Here is a 24,418-nt window from a genome sequence, read left to right as displayed (position 1 = left end):
CTATCAACGCTTTGTTTGTTTCATACGATTCGACAATAGATGGATGAATTGAATTGACCTACATAATCAAATATTATTTGAGTTAGAATTGTTTTAACTGTAAATGGGCTGATTTTGATTATTTCAATTCGGTATATAAGGTTCCTGTATTGGGTGATATCTAAGAAACGGTTGTAAGAAAAGAACACCAAGATTATCTAAATGTGATAAGAGTACAATTTATTCACTTAATGACCTTTAAGAAGCACATCGATAAAAATTCATTTAAAAATACCTCTGTAGAGTAAAAATAATATAATATCAATACACCACCTCCAATAGACCAGTCCATGGTTAGCCTCTGTGCCAAATTACCTCTGATAACTATCATAGACCTATTAGAGATTTTTTCGTTTTGCACTTAGAGCAGTCACACACAAAGTAGGCCTAACCAAGATGTCTCACGGGTGGTTTTACTTAGCTTTTAATTCTCTTTTGATTCATGTGGAAAATTAAAATCATTCCTGAGACACCTATGTCAGGGCAGCTTTCAATATACGATGGTTATTTTATAAAGCTGTTCATAAATTTCGAATGACTTTAGGCATGCACGACTGGTGACCCTTTCTTGTGCTAAATGATACATTGACTTAACACCTAAGAACATGTTCCATTTGTGCGTTAAGTCGTGCATAATTCAACAAGACAGCTTCATGTAATGGATACACAACAGTACATTGCTTCGGTAGAGTATTCGAATTTATGCCTCCAACGTTTCAACTACGGACACCACTGAAGAAGCCAGCCAGCTCACATTCATCTGCACTTTATATGCTCTATGTTCAGAGCATCCACTTTGCAGGAATGTGTTGCTATGACAGGCCCTCCTACAACACTTTACTCTCTGTAGTATAAAAGCTCAGATCAAATGACTTTTATCTGCACATGCCAAGGTTGTATCTACGAACTGGTTTATTAGATGGGCAGTTTAGACAATACGTATTCTAAATATACATTTAATACGTTTCATAGTTTTCGTGTAAAAATATACTCTTTGCAACGTAACCAAAAGATCATATCATCATACAACCCTGAACAATCCTCAGCTGCAGTAATGACTCCATAGTCCGACAGCTTTACGGTGCTAACGAGGTGACAAAATGTGACGGACATACGAACTGGAGTGTTTCTTGTGGTTCATTTCAGAACTTCTAATGATCACCCCGTGATCTTCGAAAATAATATGGAACACTATTAAACGATCATACAGGACTATGACCAAGACATAACAGCTAAAGATGAGACGAAAAGACAAACAGCAACAAGTTTAATCGATAGTATCCTGCCTCCTTGTAATCCTTCCAAACGCGACAGTGCTCTTGGACGAACCGTTCTCAATGTGATTCCATGTATCAAATCATCTCCGCTCTGTAGTATTCTCCGACGCGCATCGGGATTCGAGTGAGGACCAACCAATCTGAACCACGACGGGAAGGCCGGGCCAAAGAAGAACCGGTAAGCCAGTTTGGGATCCGACACCAACAGATTCCAGAAACTTGGTCGAGCTCCGATTGCTTGAGCGAGCTCGTCGTTGTATTTCGTCGGATGGATCTGGAAAAGTTAAAGGCGAGATTTCATGTGCCAATCAAAGCCAGTTGCAAGATAAAATTTGGATTTTCAAATTTTGTCGCTAACAAGCTATCAGTAATAATATTCATCAATAGTAATCCTTTACAAATATACTTTAAGATTATAGGTAAACATTACTTTGTAGATTTTGGGAACATACAATTTCTAATACAAATAAATAACCCTTCAAATGATAGTACGTCTGCAGTCAGTTATCGAGACCCAAATTTAGAAAAGGGCAAATTTAGTTCTTAAGCTAGACCCTCGGTTTATAAACCAATTCTGTATGGTTTCGCATTTAGGGACTACACCTTTTCCAAATGCGAGTGCCTTTACGCAGCGGATAGTAGTGTCAGAGGGGTACTACACTCCGATATTATACCTTCGGCTTATCTTCATTGTACTGCTGAAGCACAGCATCCCTCCTTCTCTTGACATCCGCAAGCATCTCCGAAGCACTCGGTAGTTGCAACTCTTTCTTGAACATCTTCACTGCAAACCGACTTTGCAGTTCTGCTGTTGGACCTAGTGTTCCACGTGTCATGACGTAACCAATGGCGGCCAACGTTGGGTGCTCAAGTCTTGGCGGCACGACATGTAAGTACAAATCTAATTGGCTGGAACTACCTGCAAAGGACAATCATGGTCCCGTGAGTTCAAGCATTGTCTCAGTTAATCATGGATATATCGAATTTTCCTGAGCGGTGATTATTCTGCTCTTGCCCATGTTATCAGAATTCTATGCCTGTCCCGATCACGTTTTAGTGACATGCAGTGGGGCATGTTACAGGCGACCGCCAATAGGCCAAAATACAACTCTTTTTAAAAAGTGGTAAAGCAGGAGAATATTGAAATATAGAAGAATTGAGTTTTCAAACTGATGATCTTATTTATAAAAACCGATACACTCTTTTTAAAGATTATAAGCATTGATTAATTTGTTGGAAATGGGGAAAACCCTAATATTAATAACCAAATGATTAATGTTACTCTACTGGCTAGATTCCTATACAACCAAATTTTTGAAATCTTATTGCAATGTACCTTTCCATATATCTATTGGAAATATGCTTTCTAAAAGGGTAAAGGATGGAAGTGGTTTATTCTCACCTGATATGACATCATCTTTCATATAAATTTTAGGGTTATACCCAGTGGCGAAGACAACATAGTCAACATCCTCCAGCGAAGACCCGTCATCAAAGATCACTTTGGATCCTTCAAACCGTTCAACCCCACTCCGGACCACCACTTTACCACTCATGATCTTCATCGGGAGTTCATCATTCATCATGATGCTACTGTTGGAAGGAGGGAGACTTTTCTGAATGCCGAGCGTCTTCCAATCCTGCATCGACTTTATGTTGAGATTGACGAGACGTTCGTAGAGCCATGGTGGTACCAGGTGTATCCACCGTCGGTTGGCCCAGACGTCGGCGGGTTGTTTGGCGACAAGGCGGGGTACGATCCATGCACCATCCCGTAAACTCAGATAAACCTTAAAATTGAGATAGACGGTTGAGATTAACTTATTTTCGTGAACAAAATACAATCAATGCAACAATTAAGGCATAACATTACAGAGTCAATTAGATGACAGTTGTTCAGTGTCAATCATAATACTATAGAATCACAAAAGTAAGGGAAGAGGGAACAGGGCCCCGTCTTACAAAGAGTTACGATTGATCCAATCAATCCCAAGTATATGGAAATCCATCAATGTCATAATTTTTCTTTCGGAAATTTGCTCAAGGTCCCTTGAAAACAAATAGAAGCATACTGAATTGTCAAGAAAACAGTGAACATGTGAATATACGTCATTTCTAGAAAATATTTTGAACAAACTTGCATTTTAGATGTTGACGTTGCTGGCTTTCCATAGTTGCGATCGATTGGATCAATCGCAACTCTTTGTAAGATGGGCCCCTGAGCTATATAAAATGACTTTGGATAAGATGAGTAAAAGAAAATAGAATGGAGGGGCTTGCAAAAAACCATGCTTGTAGGAGAGGCAAGCCCCTGTGACTTAGATTAAATAGTAAGCATTTAACACAACGGGTATTAACGGTGAGGAACGGAAGACAATCTAAATGATTACTAAACAAAATATAAACGTTTTGTAGAATAAGTTAAAGTAAAATAATGGAGATAACATCATTAAAATAGGAAGAAGGTAATATAGATGCAAAGAAGGGAAAGAACAATGTTAATTTAAAGAGAGAATTCTAATTAAGAGAATTAAATGAGGTAATCCTGATTCGTAAGAAAACGCTTATGAAAATATGTGAGCTTTGCGAGAGAATAATGCGATTTACTTACACTTATTTTGAATCTTTAATATTAAAAACAACCCTTCGTATATATTTAATTGAATTTCACCACACGGGTATAAGGGGAAACTGCTGTCCCTTGAAAAGTGAAACTCTGCCTTTTTCATAAACTAGTGTTTATCGTATCTTACGATATAAACCTAGAAGAAAGAGAAATAGAAATCTACATCGTAATAATACAGATGGCGTGTCCCTTTCAAATATTAATTTGTGCCCCGGAAAATTCTTCAATGCATTGTATTACCTTCTTTGCGTGACTGGTACTCAGCACTGCAACATCACCCGCAGAATGACAAGAGCCTTTGCCAAAGGAGAAGAAATATAAAGACATTCAATACTTTTAAATGCATTACAGCGTTCTGATTCCTAGATTACTCTTCTTGTTATGAAAGAAGAAAAGACAACAAATATACATGGTAGAATTAATCATCATTTAGCTATCATTTTAACTTTATTTAAAAGAAAAGAAAAATCACCATTAATGTTTACTATTGTTATCATTATCGCCATTATTATCATTATCATTATCATTATCGTAATTAATACTATTGTAACCAATAGAAGTACATGGCCCTGAGAAGCGGGGGTGCTGCGTATATATTATATTTCCCATAGGCAGCACCCCCTGGAATTCTGGAAGGTGTGGAAAATTGATAAATATAACCCAAATGACCTTCATCTTGTAGTGAAACCCGTTTTTATTACTTTTCAAATTTATCGGAACCTAAATGACCTAAATGACCTCCATTTTGTAGTAATAACACCCCCTTTTTTTGCTTATAAATTTACATCAGCACCTCCACTAAATAAAAACACGTTCCCAGGGCTTTGGAGCTGGGGGTGCTGAAGCACCCCAAGAATTTCCTGGTGGTGCTGCGTGTATTATTCTCCATTGGCAGCACCCCTGGTATTCTATAGGTGTGAGAAATTTAAAACACAAAAATGCCCCCTTTTTTGCTTGTCAAACTTTTCGGGACCAAAATGACCTTCATTTTTTAGTGATTTTTTTTTTTTTTGCTTGTCAAATTTACATCAGACACACCAGTTAAAATATCGTTACCAGGGCCCTGCCCAACCCCGTGTATTTTCCCCCCTGATCTCTAATCCTGTATATAGGGAGGGCACAACCTTGCCATAGGCACCATCAGCTCATGATAGATTCTGAGCTCAAGAACCAGTGACTAAATAGATATGTCTTTATTCGAATCGAATATTTTCACAGAATGTTTTCGATGACATAATTCTAGTCCATGCAGGGACCTGTTACAGAAAGAGTTGCGTTTAAAAACAACTGAAAATCGATCGAAAGTCACCAACCGTGCATCCCATTGGTTCAAAGTCAAGTTTTTGTGAGTCACGTTTTTAGTCTTTCTGCAACTGGTCCCAGATACCATGGACCTACGACAAACCTTGCAGATACCGAAGGGGTCATGCACGTGCCTTGACATTTCCACCAATGAGGAGGAAGGAGTGAGGTTGGTGTGTGAGGTAAGAGCCACGCCCATGTCGCCTGACCATTTTGTTCTCCGTGTTTCTCACTGGTTTAATTTACTTTTAATAACAATCTTGCCATTTTCACGTTTATATGTTTTTTTCGAAGGGGGGTGGGTACTATTCCTGCATGTAGACAGGCTACCCTTCTGCACTCTATAGTGCTTGTAGAATCAATCGGTGTCATGAGAATCATACCACCTCAGGTTTAATATGCACCATAGAGTTTGAATGTGACAATAAATAGGCCGGCCTAGTGTTAAAATATCAAATGGAAAGTCTTATAATACGCCAGCGGTGTTGACACAACACCATGAATTTAATACTACAGCGTGTCCCACGAAAAATGTTAATGGCACTCTCAATGGGTATAATATATAATTACAACATTCTATTGTTTACATTCTTTACGCCCGTATTACTACAATTCATTTCCTACAACTGGATTAAAGTCTTATGTGATATGATCCAGTCTAACAAAGATAAGAGCAATTGTTCATTACACATCCGGAAACCTCTCCGTCCAAGTTTTGTATTAAGTAGTATATGTGTAGTCAGGTTCAGCTAAGTGGTGCAAAATTATATTCATTCACGTTCAGCCATGGGCGTACATCTTCAAGTATTTTCCTATTTTCAGGACTTGGGATGACCAATTTATTCATCCCCTCTGATTGTTAGATGAGATCAAGATTGGTTAATGAATTTAAAAATATTTACTTTAATTAATTTCCTTGTATTTGTTCTAAGTTGTCCTATAATCAATCAATCAATCAATTTCATTTTATTATCACGTTTAATTAAAGACATCATGCCAATCATCTTGAACCTTCAATTTCCTTTTAAATTTAAGTATCGGTCCGCAAGTTGTGGGCCGAAAATCTAAGAAGGAAATTAAAAAAGAATGAATGAAGACGTGATTGGACTGCGTACTTTATTCAACGCAATAACGAAGCTTGGATTGAGAGGTTTTCTGTGATGAGTTTAGAAAAAAGGGCCATAGCTCTGTGTTTAATGAATCATATCCCATGAAATTCAAGCCAGATTTATGAAAAAAATGCTAATCTACGATTATTAAAAAAAAGCACACAAACAAACATATCTTGTTGTGACCGTATGCTCATTTTTGACAACGCTCCAAATCTGAAGAACAAAAAGTGGTTGCAAACAAAGTCATAGATCATTGTGAAAACCAATTCAGTTAAATCCACTTAAAAAAAAAATATATTAACAGTACAATGCACCCATATTCAAATGTTCATAGCGAAATGTTATATAATCATTGGTGTATGAGCTTACAATCAAAGCAAAGAGTCTTTGTTATTGTTCAGTTTCCCTAGATTGAGAATTGCGATAAAGTAATTGCAGCCCAAATTGCAGTTGACATGGTAGAGCAAGGCATAGATGATATTCCAACAAGTAAAGTCCAAGAAGCAATTCGGTAGTGTGCCTGTGACAAGAGATTAGCTAATCTCTTGTCACAGGCATACTGGTAACATTTTTAGAGCAATATCGAGTAGTGTATACTGACGATATCCATGCAGTATTTTGGTAAAAAGTTAATTTTTCCATAAAAAGTTAAAGATAGTCGTCTGGTCGTCATAATTTCAAATTTTGAATGTTCATCTGCAATGAATACGTATGAATTCATTCACTAGACACTTTAGGTAAAATGTTTTTTTGAATGGTTACAATTTTTCAGTGCATCTCTTTTTTATCTTTTTTTTGTTTATCAAATTTACATCAGCACCCCCAGTCAAAAATCGTTCCCATGCAGGGCCCTGTAGAAGTATCAGCAATTTCATTATCATAATCACCAGTATTTATATTATTACGATCCTCATCATATTTTCCATTATAGCCTATTCACGCTCATCATCATTGGCGGAAAGTTAGATTTTGATCGATAATTTACTGTGCAAGCATATAATCCATGATTTTGATTTTATAGCTTTATGTATTTGTATATTTTTATTCTATATTCAATTTTATTTTGATTTTAATAAAGGCATGCGAAATGGATGAATTTTAATATGAATTTATCGTAATCATAATTACAATCCACGTACCCACCACCACGATGGTCTTATCCATGAACTCCTTCCCGCCTCTGAACTGACCACTGTGTCGTATTTGACCCTTGAACCCACTCATCCCAGGGTAGTCTGGTATGTTGCCCGATGTATATATCCCCGAACACATCATCACGGCATCGAAACTCTGCGGTAAATGATACAGGAGATTTAGAGTATTTTGTCCCGACGAAGTGCAAGTTTAAATAGAGAAAACCTGTATTTTGGGTTAATCTGGAAATTGAACAGATTTTGCAGGAAAGCGTTTCTAGTTCCAACACAATTTGATAGATTTAGAAACACTTCCTTTCCCCTCATTTTTGAAGTTTTTTACTTCAGAATGATATATATATATATATATATATATATAAACAAATGAGAGCGTTTATGATATCCCAAACCCACCATGCACGTTGTGCATAATCAGAGAGAAACTGCAAGTATGAACTGTTTTCTCGGCTGCTCGTGTGAATAAAGTATCCCAGGAAATCCAACTCACAATACGTCCAAGGGCAGAGAAACCAATAAGTAGAGAGAACAAGTATTTTATCAAAGCAACAGGAACCGGATTCGAAACGACGTAAAGGTTCTTGATACTCTAATACACTGCTAGAAAAAAAATGCGTCGATTAGAACTTTAACACCTTTTAAGTGATTCAGAAAAAAGTGTGTTTTACAAGGTTCTTATCTACTAGGATGGTTTGGGGTTTCATTAAATCTTAAAATATTGAGAATCCTTACAAGGATATTTCTCTGAAATATTGATTAAGCACTTTCTAAACCGCCCTACTTAATGAGTACTGACAGACAAAATCCCGTATCTCTTCGACGAGATCTGATGAAGTATGGAAGAAATATTTCACTCAACTCGACAATGAAATCCAGGGCGATTAGAATACAAGATCAACTCGACAATGAAATCCAGGGCGATTAGAATACAAGATCAACTCGACAATGAAATCCAGGGCGATTAGAATACAAGATCAACTCGACAATGAAATCCAGGGCGATTAGAATACAAGATCAACTCGACAATGAAATCCAGGGCGATTAGAATACAAGATCAACTCGACAATGAAATCCAGGGCGATTAGAATACAAGATCAACTCGACAATGAAATCCAGGGCGATTAGAATACAAGATCAACTCGACAATGAAATCCAGGGCGATTAGAATACAAGATCAACTCGACCTGGTGGAGCAGAGACGTTATGAAGACAAGATCCTGGACCTCCTTAACTCGATCTGATGATATGACATTGTGAGGACAAAATAATCACTTATTTCGTCAACTCGACCTGATGAAGTTAAAACAATACGAAGACACACTCCCACATTTCGTAAACTTGACCTGATGAAGTTGAAACAATAGGAAAATACGATCCCATATTTCGTCAACCAAATCTGAAGTTGAGACGATAGGAAGAAAAGATCTCATATCTCATCTCCTCGACTTGATGAAGTTAAGACAATAAGAATAAACGATACCATATCTCGATCGTAAACTCGACCTGATGAAGTTGAGACAATAGGAAGACACGATCCCATATCTCGTCAACTCAACCTGTCACCTGATGAAGTGGAGACAATAGGAAGACACGATCCCACATCTTGTCAACGCGACCTGATGAGGTTGAGACAATATGGAGCCATAATCCCGTATCTCTTCAACTCGAGCTTATGAAATTAAGAAAATGGGAATACAAGATCCCAGATCTCGACCTGATCATGCTGATTAAGCTTCATACAGAGACAGGATCCAATATTTTGTCATCTCGACCTGACAAAGTTAAAACAATAGGCAAACAGGATCCCAAATTTCCTCAATTCGACCTGATGAAATTAAGACGATAATTATGAAGTCAAGGCCACACATTTCGTTAACTCGAAAAATGCGAAAATGTGAGCAAATGATTACATATTTTGTTAACACGGTCTGATCAAGGTTAGATAATAGGAAGACACGATCCCACATCTCGTCAACTCGACATGATGAAGCCGAGACCACTAGCGTACCTACGGGGGGGGGGCAGTCTGCCCCCCCTGACGAGTCACAACCCATGCAAAGGACGTATCCGTGCCCCCCCCCCCTGAAGATCTTTTTTGTCCCCCCTGTTGAGCTTGAAAACCTTTTTTTTTTTTTTTTTTTGCTTGTCAATTTTTTTTCTGGTTCGAAATGATATATTTGTGGTTGAAGACCTTTTTTTTTTTTTTTTTTTTTTTTGCTTGTCAAATTTTTTGGACGGTTTTGCCCCCCCCCTGTGGAAAATTCTAGGTATAGGTACGCTACTGGCCAAGACAATAGGAAGACATGACCCCATATCTCGTCAAGTCAACCTGATGAATTTGAAACAATAGAATGAAAAGATATCATATTCTCGTTAACTCGACCAGATGAAGTGGAGACAACATAAAGACACGATCCCATATCTCGTCAACTCAACCTGTCACCTGATGAAGTGGAGGCAATATGAAGACACGATCCCATATCTCGTCAACTCGACCTGATGGAACCTCGACTTGCAGGAAGAAAAGATTCTAACTTGTTCTCGCTGAAGTTAAGAGCACAGAATCCCGTTTTTCGCAAAGTAGAGTTTGTCAGGTTAGAAGACAAGAAGTTCATGGATGACATTTTTAAAAACTTATTTTGTCCAAATCAAGTCGATTTGACTTAATCCAGGATATTTGAGCTTGTCTTCTTGTTAAGACGAAGTCATCAACTCAGATGAAGTAAATAGGTACCGGCAGGAAGTTATTCCTCAAAAAGCTGTGAGCACCGGAATCGGTAGACTAGCTTAGCCGGTGTGATAAAGGAGCGCCTTGAGAACCTAACAAGGTGGATACGTGCGCTATATTAATCCTTCATTATTTTATTTATTTTATTTATTCTATCTCGCGGAGTCTGTTCTATTTGGCTCCATGCCCTGATGACGTTCAGGATTTTTTTCTTTATTGTCTTTCAGTCTTCCTTGTCGACTAGATATTTCTCAGTGTGCAAGTTTGGTAAATGATTTTGCCCCCTCTCCTTGGCTTTAGATCTCAACTGTCGAAATCGCAATTATGACGAAATCGGCATCTCAAAAGTTTTCCTTCAAAAATTGTTTTTCTATCAATGATATTTCATTTTTTAAATTCAATTCTACATGTTTTTTTAAGTGCATAACAACATTTCCAATTTATTAAGCCATAAACAAATGTAATACAAATTTAAACGCCAAGCATATCTGCGCTTGACGTAAAGGATATCGGATGTAGTTGATGAACATAAACAAAAAAAAAAGAAATAAAAATAGGCAAACAATCAAAGAAGTCCGCATGTTGGAATAGTTTTTCACAAAATAAAAGAACACCAATTGGTAATGAAAAAAATCAAATGAGTGGTATTTTGGGGGAAAATATTGAAGGTTACTAAATCCAAAGCTAAGTCAAGATTTATAACAATTCGAATTCGCCCATTATATCACATATGAAATACAATCTTTACCAGGCAATCTTACCTCTGTCTTGGGTTCTTCGCCTTGGGACTGCGTACACACATTCCACCTCCCCGTCTTTTCATAATCCTGGGATTTCGTCACTTCTACAACTGATGTATTGAAATGGACGTGTTTCATCAGATCAAAATGCTCTGCATAGCTTTGTAGATACTGCACAACATCGTCAGACTGTGACGGAAATAACACGATTAAAAGTACAAAGGAATAACATGAGAATGGTTCCAACAAGCAAGCTTCCTTTGAGAGCTTATAACAGGACAATGATCGATTTTCCTGTTGATATAATATTGTATTTTCAATGCTTCAACCGGTTCATATCAAATAACATAAATTTATCATTGCAGAACAATATTATGACTTTTACATGTTTCACAAATTTCTAACCTTTGAAAATGATGATTCCGATTTTTTGTCATAATAAAAAAAAACGGAATCGTGAATACCTTTGCTATGACTATCATGCTGTGGATGCCTTAGTCAATAGCGAGTTTTCTTATCGCGACAAGACGGATTCAAGAATGCAGTAAATGTATTGAAAATACCCGTCAAATGACAATTAACAGCTTTGAGGTCTTTGTCGACAATCGGTAAACCTGAACAGCAGTTTCGTCCTTATTTTTCGGAGCTGACGAAAAATTGCAAATTATGTCGTTTGTTCAGAGTCCAGGACGAAACTGTTGTTTTGATTCTCCAGTGTTTGACAATGACCTCTTGGTTGCTAATTGTCATGGAGGGCATTTGACAATACGTTTTCTATGTTCTTGAATCCGTCGCGCGTCGTGGAGTAAAAACAACCCGTAATACCCTGAATATTTATGACGCGAATCGTGGATTTGCCGCTTTTAAAGACATCGGAGTCGCAAATGATTAGGACAAAATATTGTGATATCGTAGAATTAACAAGAATGTTATAAGCACTCCCCTAATGACTATCACGCGATATGTCTTCTTGGGCGGGAGTTGGGGAAAGAGGTGAAACAGGGCACCCCACCCCTTGCTAAATATAATACACCATCCCATATTCATGAGCTTACTCGTAGGCTTTTCACGGAGAACCTGTCTTATGCTTGTAAAAAAATCTGAAGAATTCGTCCCCACCCTATGAAGTACTGGATCTACCGCCACACCTACCGTTAGATAAGGCGGAGCGTGTCTAGGGAATGAGAAGTCGCTGAAAGCCATCATCTCTTTGGATACATTGGTGATGAGACCCTTGTAGATGCCGGCTGGTCCTCTTGGGTCGGATCCTACCTCGTCACGATACACCCATAAACCACCTTTCATTTCAAGAAGAGAGAGAGGGGCGGATGAAGAGGGATTGATGAGGTAAAAGAAAGAGGCGTGAGTGGTAGAGAGTGAGTGAGACAGTTTTATTTGCAAATGCCATTGTAATTATTATTTTGTTCTGTTAAAAATGAAAGTAAAACATTTTGCCATTTAATCGCCGATTTACTGTTAATATATACGGTTCCTTTATCTCACCAATGAGACAATTGCCTTAATTTGTTTATAAAAATATATTTTATTTTCAAATAAGAACCGATTGCGGAAAATCTGCATTTAATCAACTATAATTTTCAACAAAGTTTTTTTTTTACTCAATGTATACATGTTGGCTTGCCATGTTGAAGGGAGCCAGTTAACTGCCATGATCTTAATTTACTTTAAACATTTTAGGAGTATGGACTTTCCATAATATATCATTCTCGCTTGAAAGTATATTTTTGCCAAGGCATATGTATATATATATATATATATATATATATATATATATATATATATATATATATATATATATATATATATATATACACACACACTCTAAAACATATTGGGTAAAAGTGCTCCATGAGGGTAATTATGTGTCCAACCTACATTGGGCATTTCTTTTGGGCAATTTTATTTATCCAGTGTGATGAAAATATTGCCCATTCTAAAGTAATTTCTGTTTAATTTTTTAACCTTATTGGACAATATGCTTCCCACATTGGGTAAATTACTGCCCCAAATTGGTTGGATACATAATTACCCTCGTTGTGGTAAAATTTTTACCCAATATTTTTACAGTGAAGACCATTCTATAGATTTTCACACGCTTTAATAGTTACAAAAAAAGTATTTTGACCCATGACACTTGCACAAAAGAAAATGTGCAAGGATCGACCCTCTTGAAACCGTAGAAGATAAATTATCAGTACGGATGTCGTTAATTAACTAGTCGTTCGTGGATTCATGCACTTAAAGGACAAGTCCACCCCAACAAAAAGTTGATTTGAATAAAAAGAGAAAAATTGAACTAGCATAACACTGAAAATTTCATCAAAATCGGATGTATAATAAGAATGTTATGACATTTTAAAGTTTCGCTTAATTTCACATAATAGTTATATGCACATCCTGGACGGTATGCAAATGAGGGAACTGATGACATCACTCACTCACTTTTTCTTTTGTATTTTATTATTTGAAAAATGAAATATTCTAATTTTCTCCTCATTGTCCTGTGAAACAAAGTTTTATTTCTCACTGAACATGTGGAGTTACCATTGCTTAACATTATATGGTTCAGTCAAGATGGTCCTTATTGTCAAATCTGTAAAAATTGAAATATTGTATAATTCAAACAATAAAAAACAAAAGAAATAGTGAGTGAGGGACATCATCGATTCTCTCATATGCATGTGGGTAAATTGTGCATATAACTATTTTGTGAAAGATAAGCGAAATTTCAAAATGTCATAACTTTCTTATTTTACATCCGATTTTAATGAAATTTTCAGCATTATGCTTGTCTGAATTTTCTCTGTTGATTCAAAACAACTTTTTTCTGAAGTGGACTTGACCTTTAAATTTAATATCAAACTGGCTTCAGCTCGAGCTGTCGCTTCCAGTGAATTCACCGAGACATTGTAGCACACAAAAATATCTTGCCAGAGGGAAACACGATATGACTGGGATTCGAACCCATGGCCCTTTCGAGTTCTGTGGGTGAACTGTTGTCATGATTTCACACAAAGAGTTATGGGTTAGGAGTCGATCTGCTCTCCGACTAAACAATAATTTATTAAAGTGTCATATTTGTTCTTGCAGGCTAACAACCGATCGACATCAAAAGGGGATCTTCTTTTATCAATGCTCCAGTAGGCGTATACCAGCAGGCATTTCAGCGATATAGGCATCATAGATAACACTAATCCGCAAACTAATATTACGTATAACGGACAGGGGTGGATCCAGCTTTCCCCAATATGACGGGGATGTTTTTAACTCACATTTTCTTCGATCGGCCACTAAGAGCTATTTCTTTTTTTTCACTAATGATTGATTTTTTTACGTACATTTTATGGTATCTCATTAACTCTAAATAAGTAATGCGAGCTGAAATTTTTGGTTTTTAACCCGAAAGCTTGATGTAAGCATTTCCATAGACATAGCCATGAGCAAGATCAATAATTGATGTTAGCGCGAAGAGCCTCGTACCCCCTAAGCTTCCCCCTCTCCCCCTTGTCTTCTTTTTTTTTCCGCCGCCAATAGAGGGGCGCGGTCGGTGTAGCGGCGGATTAGGTTCCACCGGCGGATACCGTATCCGCCGGCAGATATGGTTCTAAATGGCCGATATCGTTTTTAATCGGAACCATATCCGCCGGGTTTGACGCGGCTTGATGTTTGCAGATTTGGTTCTTCGGCGGATTTGGTTCTATTGACTATACGTTTAATATTGATTTGGACAGACAACCTCGGCAGCGCGCGCATGCGCGGCTCTGCAGGCAATGTCGATCGCAATGGGGGGGGGGGGGGGGGGTTCGTCCGCCTTTAGTGAATCCTTATTCAGGGGCGGATCCATACAGCTTTTGACAAAGGGCTCGATGGGGATGAGGATTAATAGGAGAAATGATGTCTCGATATTTCATGTATTACATAGACCTGGCACATACGCCAAAACTATGCTATTTATTATAAGATTTTGATGAAATTTTCATCATTCTATTTTGTGAATTTTTATACTTTTTTCAGTCCGCAGTATGCATCGACCTCTTTAACTGTGCTTTTTCACACCATGTTTAGTGTCAGTTTGCCAGACTGTTTGGCGAAAATTTGCACCCCATATAGGCCTATAGGTTTTTTAAACTACAATGTTTAGAAAAATTTCAACAAGTTAAAACTTCATATTTCAAAATAAATGATGCAAATTATGTATGAAAATAATAATGTTTTGCTGTTCGCTCATAATATTATTGCTTGTAGAATGCTAATTTTTGGTAAAAACATAAATTTGATATTTCTAACAAACATAAAAAAAGAATGTCAAAACGTGATCAACTTCTTATGTAGTTAATTGTAAGCCTATTTTTAATTTTTCATGTATTTAAAAAAAGAATTAAAAAAAACATTTTTTTTTTTCAATGTTAAGGAATCTGAATTAATTATAGGGGACCGGAAGTTCACCCGGACAAAAGTTAGATACGCCACGTACCGTTTGGTGCTCCCTAATTTACCTCTCAGTCATCTAATTTTAAGATCAATATGGGATCTTTAGTGAAATATAATTTCTCCTTTATATCTTTTGTTTCTCACTATACCCCTCCTGGTTTTCATTTCTTTATTTGTTTTGCCTTTCTTTCTATCCCTGCTCATTTCGCCCCTTTTGCCTCTTTTCCAGTTTCGTAACCTTTCTGGCACATTATGAATAATATATCTGGGGCGTATACGCGTGGGTAATATAGCACCAAAAAGAAGAAACAGAAAGAGGAAGGGGAGGGAGAGAAAATAAAAAAATATATACGAGAAAATGTGGAGGAAATAATAGTAATACATTGGAATTTCGTAAATCAAGAATTTCATTTGCAGTGATCATTATTTATACTTCCCTTTAGAAAGCTTAAAGGGATGGTCCGGGCTGAAAGTATTTATAGCTTAACAAATAGAGTAGAATTCACTGAGCAAAATGCCGAAAATTTCATCAAAATCGGATAACAAATAACAAAGTTATTGAATTTTTAAGTTTAGCAATATTTTGTGAAAACAGTCGTCATGAATATTCATTAGGTGGGCTGATGATGTCACATCTCCACTTGTTCTTTTGTATTTTATTATATGAAATTAGGTTTATTCAATTTTTTTCCTCCAAGAACTAGAAAAATTCAATTGACAATTGATTTAGTGCATTAGATATTTATTGCTGCAACTTATTTCATTATAAAAGAGACATATTATTCACACAAGTATGAAATAATGAAAAAATTATGATTTTATGTAATAACATAAGAAAACGGAAAGTGGAGATGTGACATCATCAGCCCATCTAATGAATATTCATGACGACTGTTTTCACAAAATATTGCTAAACTTTAAACTTCAATAACTTTATTATTTGTTATCCGATTTTGATGAAATTTTCAGCATTTTGCTCAGTGAATTCTACTGTATGTATTAAGATATGAATATTTTCAGCCCGGACCATCTTTTTAATACAAAATACTGATTTTAATTATCGAAACTGCCATTGTTTGCCTTCATTTAATACTCTGTATTAATCGATGCATATTGTGCCCAATTTATCCCTAAAATTGTGATAAGAAGGATTTTTCATACTGCAATAAATTAATAGGTATGAAATAAATTAACAAATGCATGTTATTTGAATACAAGCATTATCTTGGGGGAAAATTCTTTGTATACTAGTAGTGCAGCAGACATTGACAGTTGAATGAAGACTAAGTGTGGACTCAGTATTTAAAGACCCAGACCAGACCCCAAAATTTAATTGACAAATCAGACAAATCGAAAGCTATTAATTTAAACTAAAAACAGAAATGCAAGTTTCATGCAGTCATCGCTTACAGCTGAATATATCGGGTTTCGAAAATGCTTTCACCGGCCTCGCAATGTTAGAAGTGGTGTAATTCCATAGAGTTGTAACAAGAAAATGCGTTATTTTCCCCTTTCAGATTACGCATTTTATTTTTTCACTCATATCACATAGAGATAACATAAATATCTTTTTCTGCAAGCTTTAATTGATGAAATCTACCGCTTTTGACTAGTTTTCTCGTACCACGTGACGTATGTGAATGAAGGATATCGCGATAGCGCAAGAACGATATCTTCCGAAGAGAGTGGTACTGAATCCGCCGGAGTAGAACACGATCCGCCGGCGGATTTGGTGCCTAGAACAGTATCTGCCAGGCGCAGGATCCGCCGGTACGCGCGTTTCCGTTTTACACCCTGGCGAAGGCATTTTCCGCAAAAATAGCCACAAAGCGACTAGTGAAGAGTCTACACACGTCGCTGGTTGCAGCGTGCGACACAGGCGAGTCCCACACCACCGCATGCAATCTGCACAGTTACTGATCAGAGCATAGAGTTCCTCGGCACTTCATGTACAGAGAGCAGTCATATGAGTGAAATCCGTACATGCTTTTGCAGTTACGTTTTTTAATGAAAAGTTATGAAAAAGTTTTTTTTTCTAAATATAAATTATTAACTAAATGAATAGAATGACAGACAAAATAAAAATAAACATATAAATACAATATAGAAAGAAAATTGAAGTTTGACTTGATACACTTATATGCCGAAAGATAGATATAGAAGACTGATAAATAGATAGAGACATAGATAGATAGATAGATATATAGATAGAAGTAGAGAGAGAGACTAAGACAGAGAGATGGATAGATAGATAGATCGATAGATATATGGACGGATAAAGAGAAATAGAGAGAGAGAAAAAAAGACAGACAGATGGATAGATATATAGAGGGGGAGAGAGAGAGATAGAGAATCTGAGAGATAGATAGATGTTAGATAGATAGATAAAGAATGAGAGAGACAGAGATGATAGACAAATTAACAGATAGATAGATACTGTAGTTACATAGATAGATAAATAGATAAAAGATAGATAAAAAGATAGATAGATAGATAGATAGATAGATAGATAGATAGATAGATAGATAGATAGATAGGGGGAGAGAACTTGAGAGAGGGAGAGATGTTATAGATAGATATATATATGGACGGAAAAAGGGAAATAGAGAAAGAGAGAAAACAAGACAGATGGATAGATAGATAGAAAGATAGATAGATAGATAGATAGATAGATAGATAGATAGATAGATAGATAGATAGATAGATAGATAGAAGTAGAGAGAGAGAGAAAGACAGAGAGATGGATAGATAGATAGATATATAGATAGGGGAGAGAACTTGAGAGATGGAGAGATGTTATAGATAGATAGATAGATATATGGACGGATGAAGAGAAATAGAGAGAGAGAAAAAAAAGACAGACAGATGGATAGATACTGTATATAGTTAGATAGATAGATAGATAGATAGATATAGATATAATTTGAGAGATAGATATATAGACGGATAGAGAGGAAGACAGACAGATGGATATGATAGAGAGAGAGAGAGAGAGAGAGAGAGAGAGAATTTGAGAGACAGACAGACAGATGGATAGAGAGAATTCGAGAGATAGATAGACGGATAGAGAGAAACAGAGAGAGAAAAAGACAGACAGATGGATAGATAGAGATAATTTGAGATATATATTTGAGATATATATATATATATATATATATTTATATATTGGATTTTATTGCAATAAAAACTATCAAAATACAATCACAAGCAGTCAAAGACTAAAATAAGTGAATGTTTACATACAAATAGAATCATAACAAAATATAAAGTAAACATTATAAATAAATATCAAATACAATATAAATTCATACAGCTAAAAAGAAATGTATCATAAATAAATACAAAAGGCCAAAAGTACTACAAAGTGTCACCAAAGAAGAAAAAAGCGGAATGAAAGATTAAGAAGAAAGAGGAGAGAGAAGAGGAAAGAGGTGAGAGAAGGGAAAGAAATTGGGATAAGACAAAGAGAAGGGAAAGCAAGAGGTGGAATTTGAAAGAGAATAGGAGGCAACCTTCAGAAGAAAAAAAATCATTATGCAATACAAGACATTTAACAATGGTAACAAGTAAATAAAGTAGTAATTGAATCGAATCGAGCACAAAAAAGGGAATGAGAGTGACAGAGTAGATAGACAAATTAACAGATAGATATATCATGTAGTTCCATTGATTGATTTATAACATAGATAGTGGATAGACAGATATGATAGATATAAGGATAGATATAATATGAAAAAAAAGTAATTATGTGTTTTATTTTTCAATATTTTAGCTATTATTCGTTGTCATTCATTTAAACGATCATGTGCGATAAAGTAAAAAAAAATCATGAAGCCAACGTATATAGTTCAGCGGAACAACCAAAATACAGAGTCTGAAGCTTTTGGTCTATAAGCTCAGCTGCAAACGTAGACGTAGACTCTTCACTAGTCGCTTTGTGGCTATTTTTCCGGAAAATGCCTTCGCCAGGGTGTAAAACGGAAACGCGCCGCCGGTACACCGGCCGCGAAGCTAACTAGGTATCCGCCTACAATGTCGGGGGGGGGGGGGGGAGCCACAGTCTTGAATCAAGATGATCTCACTATTTGGCTGGCCGCAGTCCCAACAATTTTGAAATGGATAGATTAAGTTATGAGCTTCTATTCTAAAAGAGAAACGTGAAAAGGTTTTACTTTGGACAATATTTGTTTCTTCTTAAAAAAATGTTATACCATTGATCTACGACAATCAAAACGTGATTCGCACACTGCTGAGTAATATTTATGTAGATCAGTTATGATATATATTACGCATGTACGAATAGTGACCCCCGTGTGTATTTCCGGGGTACGTAGCCAACAGACACCCTACATAAACATATCCATAAATGAGTGTATACATATCCTGGAATGAGAGATAGTAACGACCTACCCAGTTCATGTTCTTTTTCGAAGCAAACCGGTTCTAGGCCTTCCTCAAGACATGTTTTCACCGCAACGAGACCCGAGACCCCAGCTCCGATAATCGCTACCTTCAATCTATCCATTATCAGCTCTGCATTCAATATATCGGAGCAACAGGGTATACTAATATGATGAGGGAGTACAATCCACGGTGACTGTGAAGGCAAGACAGATCATAACCAATATCGCTGGAGAATAGATTCAGTGTAGCGATCGGGAGGCGCCACGGGAGAGGAGGTAGGGGACGACCGCCTCCGCACAGTATGAATCTCTAGGTTCAAGTAGGCCTATGTGTTTTCGTATAAAGACACAATTAAGTGAAGATACAATGCATTTCTGTTCAGTTATTTTCATTTTATGCAGGGGCAGATTCAGGATTTTCCAGGAGGGGGGGGGGGCACATTTTCCCGAGGATATAATTTGACAAGCAAAAAAAAAAGGTCATCCGTCGCCTACAAAGGGGGGGGGGGGGGGTGGGGCACACTACTGTTGTAAAGACATATTTACATTCAACATTTTGATTGTACTCCCCCCCCCCCCACCCCTGGATCCGCCAGTGATTGTCTATAAAATGTGCACTCAAGCATTGCGATCGGATTCGTTTGTAGTAAAATGTAGTTGAATAGAGTTGAGGCACATTATTGGGTGGTTCACTATAGCCAATGTTGGTGTGGAGAGGTGGGGTATGATTGGATTACAAAAAAATGATACTGAGTATCATTTTTTGGGGTTCTACTTCTAGCACGTTAAACGTGAGAAAGGGGAAGAAGGGGGAGGGGGGCTAGAGAGAGGGAGAGGGGGGGGGGCAAACAGTTTGACACCATATTACCCATCTTATTCAAGTGAGAAAAAATAGAGGATATCATGCACCTGTACACCCCAACTGAATACCCTGGCTCTGTCCCTACTATGTCATTTTGCCTATTTATCCGTTATTCAATTAATGTCCTTGAACGAATCATGACGATTATAAACCTGGAGCTCTGTTAACATTTTTGAACATAATTAGACCAGGGGAGCGTTTCATCAATATTTTCATCCGACAAGTTGTCAGATCTGACATCTTTCCATGATTTTGATGGGTTGAGAGGCAATGTTCCTATGGTAACTGTCGGATAAAATGGGACTTGTCGGATAAAATGTCCGACAAGTCCTTTCATGAAACGCCCCCCAGGTCACATACTGACTGTAATTGACACATTGTATTTTCCTAGATTTATTTCGAGACCCACTTGTTGAGGTTTCGATCAGGGTATGTGACTGCAGACTCTAGAGATATCATAATATGCTAGAGTGCTTTCAGCGGAAACTAACAATTACTCCGGGAGGCAGTTTGTTTAGAGGCAAATTCAAAGATCGATCTAAAATGTATCCCGAAGCCCCGTTAGTTCAAAGTCCAACCATCGAGCTATTAAACACTGTAATAGCTCAATGGTTCAGTCATTCTTTCACACCATTACCAGTGGCGTATTGGGCAAAACATTTGAAAGGGCACAATTAACGTGGTATGTGTAGCAAAATTTGTTTCTGCGAGCGGGCAGAGACTTGATTCTTTTTTCTTATGAAAAATATTATTTTGCGTTTGATTATGATGTGATGTTCAGAAAATACTATTACATTTTACCCTGTATTCCTTTACACTTCGTTTTTTCCATGTTTTTTTTTAAATATAATTCTTCGTCGATTTTTTTCGACTTTTTGGAGAGGGGCAAGCCCCCAAAGCCCCCATGTGTACGCTAGTGTCCATTACCATTTTTTCCTTTCGACAGAGCACAATTAAAAAGAAAATGTAGCCCCACTGGAGTGCGGTCGGTCGGTGTGTCGCGTTTTCCTGTCTTTCAAAAAATAATGACAACAGGTAAAATTCCAGCTATAATTTGAGGTCATATTGATCGCATTAAACAATTATGTAACAATACAGTGTAAATGTGCGGATACTTCTCGCCATAGTAAGATGGCTACCCCCCCCCCCCCCTCCCCGCAGTACCGCTATAGAACCTACAGTCCTACACCGTTTAACATTCTTGGAAAATCTTTTGTTTGGGGGGGGGGTTGGGGGTCAAACATAATGCTGGAAAAGACAATGTAGATTACATCCATTGCACGTTCTCATTTTGATACAATCAAATTAAATCTGTAAATTGCGGACTCCATTTTAATTGACGAGTACTTTGAACATGTTGAACCCCAGTTGAACTTCGTGAATGTGTGTGTATATAGGGTTGGGGGGGGGGGGGAATGACAAGGGTACCTTATTTGGTGGTGCCCGGGTAGTCTGCTGTGCAAATGGCACTTCCCTTGAGATAAGTGGTCTGAATACGCAGCCTATAATGACCTGTGTGTGCTGAAGGCCCACTCAACAAGTTTTATATTATGTGCAAATCTTATGTGAAGGCCCTCTTGTTCGATCAGGGTCAGACTAGTTCGTAGTTCCTTTCTGCGCATGATCAAAAGATTCTACGCATGATCAGATGAAGGTCATTTGTACTAACGTGACATGGTGGTTTAAAATCTAATGAGATAAGCACCAACTTTGATGTCTTGATTATTCATATATCTTTTTGAATAGTGGTTTTCATTTACATCCACAAAAAACAACAAGGTGTCCACGAACGACTGGTATTTCCCAGTTTGCCAAGTACATTGTGCATCATGCTATGATATGCATTCAAAGTAGGAATGCAACAAATACCTTCATAAAGTGTTCATTGGTGTGCTATTCTAGTCACCTGGTCTATTCAATTTCTTCATCCTGCTATGTAAGGCAAGCTTACGTATTATCTTGCTTTGAAATCTGCCTATCATAATGAAAGAAATGAAAGGTCATTTGACTAAAATTGTCCATGAGTAACTACGAACTCGTCTATAACAGTGGAATATGGAATTATGTGGTGGAACGGGTAATGGGAAGTAGGATGTATACCTACCCATTTTTATTGTGATATTAAAACATTGTTACAATTATCTCTTTACCCACTCCCTCTTACTCCTGGAATTAACTTAGTAGTTTCCTGCTTATTGTACCCCTGCGACACCATTCCGACCCCTCATTTGATGTCGATAATATTGCCCCCCCTTGCATCTGACGATCCACTGATCTATTTTAAATTCAAACTTAGATCTGAAAAAGTGCAATATATTTTGCCATATATCACAGGAGATATAACTTTATAAATTCTTACCTGCAAAACGAATCCAAAGCATGATAATCTTGGATTGATCATGCTAATGCCCTAAATCACCACGTATCGTCTAATTTGTTAACGCCCTCTTGTGAACGAATACGAGCAAACATTAAATAAGAGCTGATGATGATGATGATGATGATGATAATGGTAATGATGATGATGATGGTAGCATTGGTGGTGGTGGTTGTGATGATAATTAGGTGGATCTATATATGGATGATTGGTTTAAGAAAATGGATGAGAGTCCAATGTAAGCCCCACGAAGTGGTGTGCGCTTCGTGGTCTTGTTCTGATTCTCTTCTTTCAAACAATCCGCCACCCTCGATATCTTGGCCGTTGTCCTATCGCTCACAACGAATCCATCGTTATCATCATCATTGCATCCACTGAAAATTGATTAGAAAATTATGAAAAAAAATAATTGATGACGTCAATTTTTCCCACACAACAGAAATATGAAATATTTTTTTATGCTTTTAATTTGTGTTCATTTGTTTGTGATTAATCGCGTATGATTGTTTTATTTTCAATCAATCAATCAATCAATAAATCAACCAATCAACCAACCTACCAACCAACCAGCCAGCCAGCCAGCCGACCGACCGACCAATCAACCAATCATCATTCAATCAATCAAACATTTAAAATCACAATATGCTTTGATTCATTGAAAGCCACCGAAAGAGGGTGGCAGATGGGGTGGAGATGGGGGGGGGGGGGGGGGGCTTGTGACCATGCAAAGCAAATACTTGCATTTGCAAACTGAATTTGCCAAGTTCCCATAAACCTGTCCTAATTCATAAAACCCTTCTTTTTGAGTGATTAAGTTACTAACTTGATTCTTGTATCCAAAATGAAAAAGAAATCCGTTATTCAAATTTGATTTTAGCCCACGAAAGGTATAGCCTAGGGTGAATAGTGCACGTACTGATGTAGGTCTATGTCCCATGCCAAGAAAATGATTTGTAAATATTTTTCGGCAACGTATGTAGATAGTTAGCATGTGAGTCCCGCAGCACGAATTAGCCAGTTTTATTATTTGATTAGGCAAAATCTTGAAATCGATATACTGTTTGTACACGTTAGCAAAGATTAGCTTCAGTAAAAGAACTGAGTTCATGCTATACTAGGTCAGAATTATGCGTGCATTACTGAATTACTTTGAAGAATTGCTTGTGTCTGCAGAGTGTTGCTTTATTTATTTGCACCATCACTCTTTGAATGTTGACAAATTAGAAGACAAAAAAGAAGCCAAGGGAATCTGTGCCCTTTGGAAGAAAAAAAATGATGACCAAAAAAAAAAAGAAATTAATAGATCACGAAAACTCCCTGAGTAATACTCGACATACGAGCTGTACGTA

At 37.1% G+C, this 24,418-nt stretch overlaps 1 protein-coding gene across 1 annotated transcript; it reads right to left on the bottom strand.

The window, feature by feature from the left end:
* Positions 1–202: 202 nt before the first annotated feature.
* LOC129272884 (flavin-containing monooxygenase 5-like) lies at positions 203–23,449 on the bottom strand. The gene is made up of 9 exons (XM_064107586.1): positions 23,052–23,449; positions 19,838–20,024; positions 12,128–12,273; positions 10,997–11,164; positions 7,496–7,646; positions 4,183–4,238; positions 2,719–3,106; positions 1,991–2,235; positions 203–1,590 (listed from the first exon to the last, which is right to left on the bottom strand). Exons 1-9 carry the CDS (start codon positions 23,091–23,093, stop codon positions 1,252–1,254), a joined length of 1,722 nt encoding a protein of 573 aa, XP_063963656.1. The 5' UTR covers positions 23,094–23,449; the 3' UTR covers positions 203–1,251.
* Between the last annotated feature and the right edge of the window lie 969 nt (positions 23,450–24,418).

Source organism: Lytechinus pictus, chromosome 12 (genome assembly GCF_037042905.1).
Source record: "Lytechinus pictus isolate F3 Inbred chromosome 12, Lp3.0, whole genome shotgun sequence".
Classification (NCBI taxonomy): Eukaryota; Metazoa; Echinodermata; class Echinoidea; order Temnopleuroida; family Toxopneustidae; genus Lytechinus; species Lytechinus pictus.
The sequence above is the reverse complement of the archived record's forward strand: the minus strand, read 5'-3'. Positions and strand labels throughout refer to the sequence as shown.

Coding starts and splice junctions, on each gene's coding strand:
- LOC129272884 (XM_064107586.1), bottom strand. CDS start 23,093: ATGATCAATCCAAGATTATCATGCTTTGGATTCGTTTTGCAG. Junction 20,025..23,051: donor GCTTTGGATTCGTTTTGCAG/GTAAGAATTTAT, acceptor TTGCCTTCACAG/TCACCGTGGATTGTACTCCC. Junction 12,274..19,837: donor CGAAAAAGAACATGAACTGG/GTAGGTCGTTAC, acceptor TTGAAATGAAAG/GTGGTTTATGGGTGTATCGT.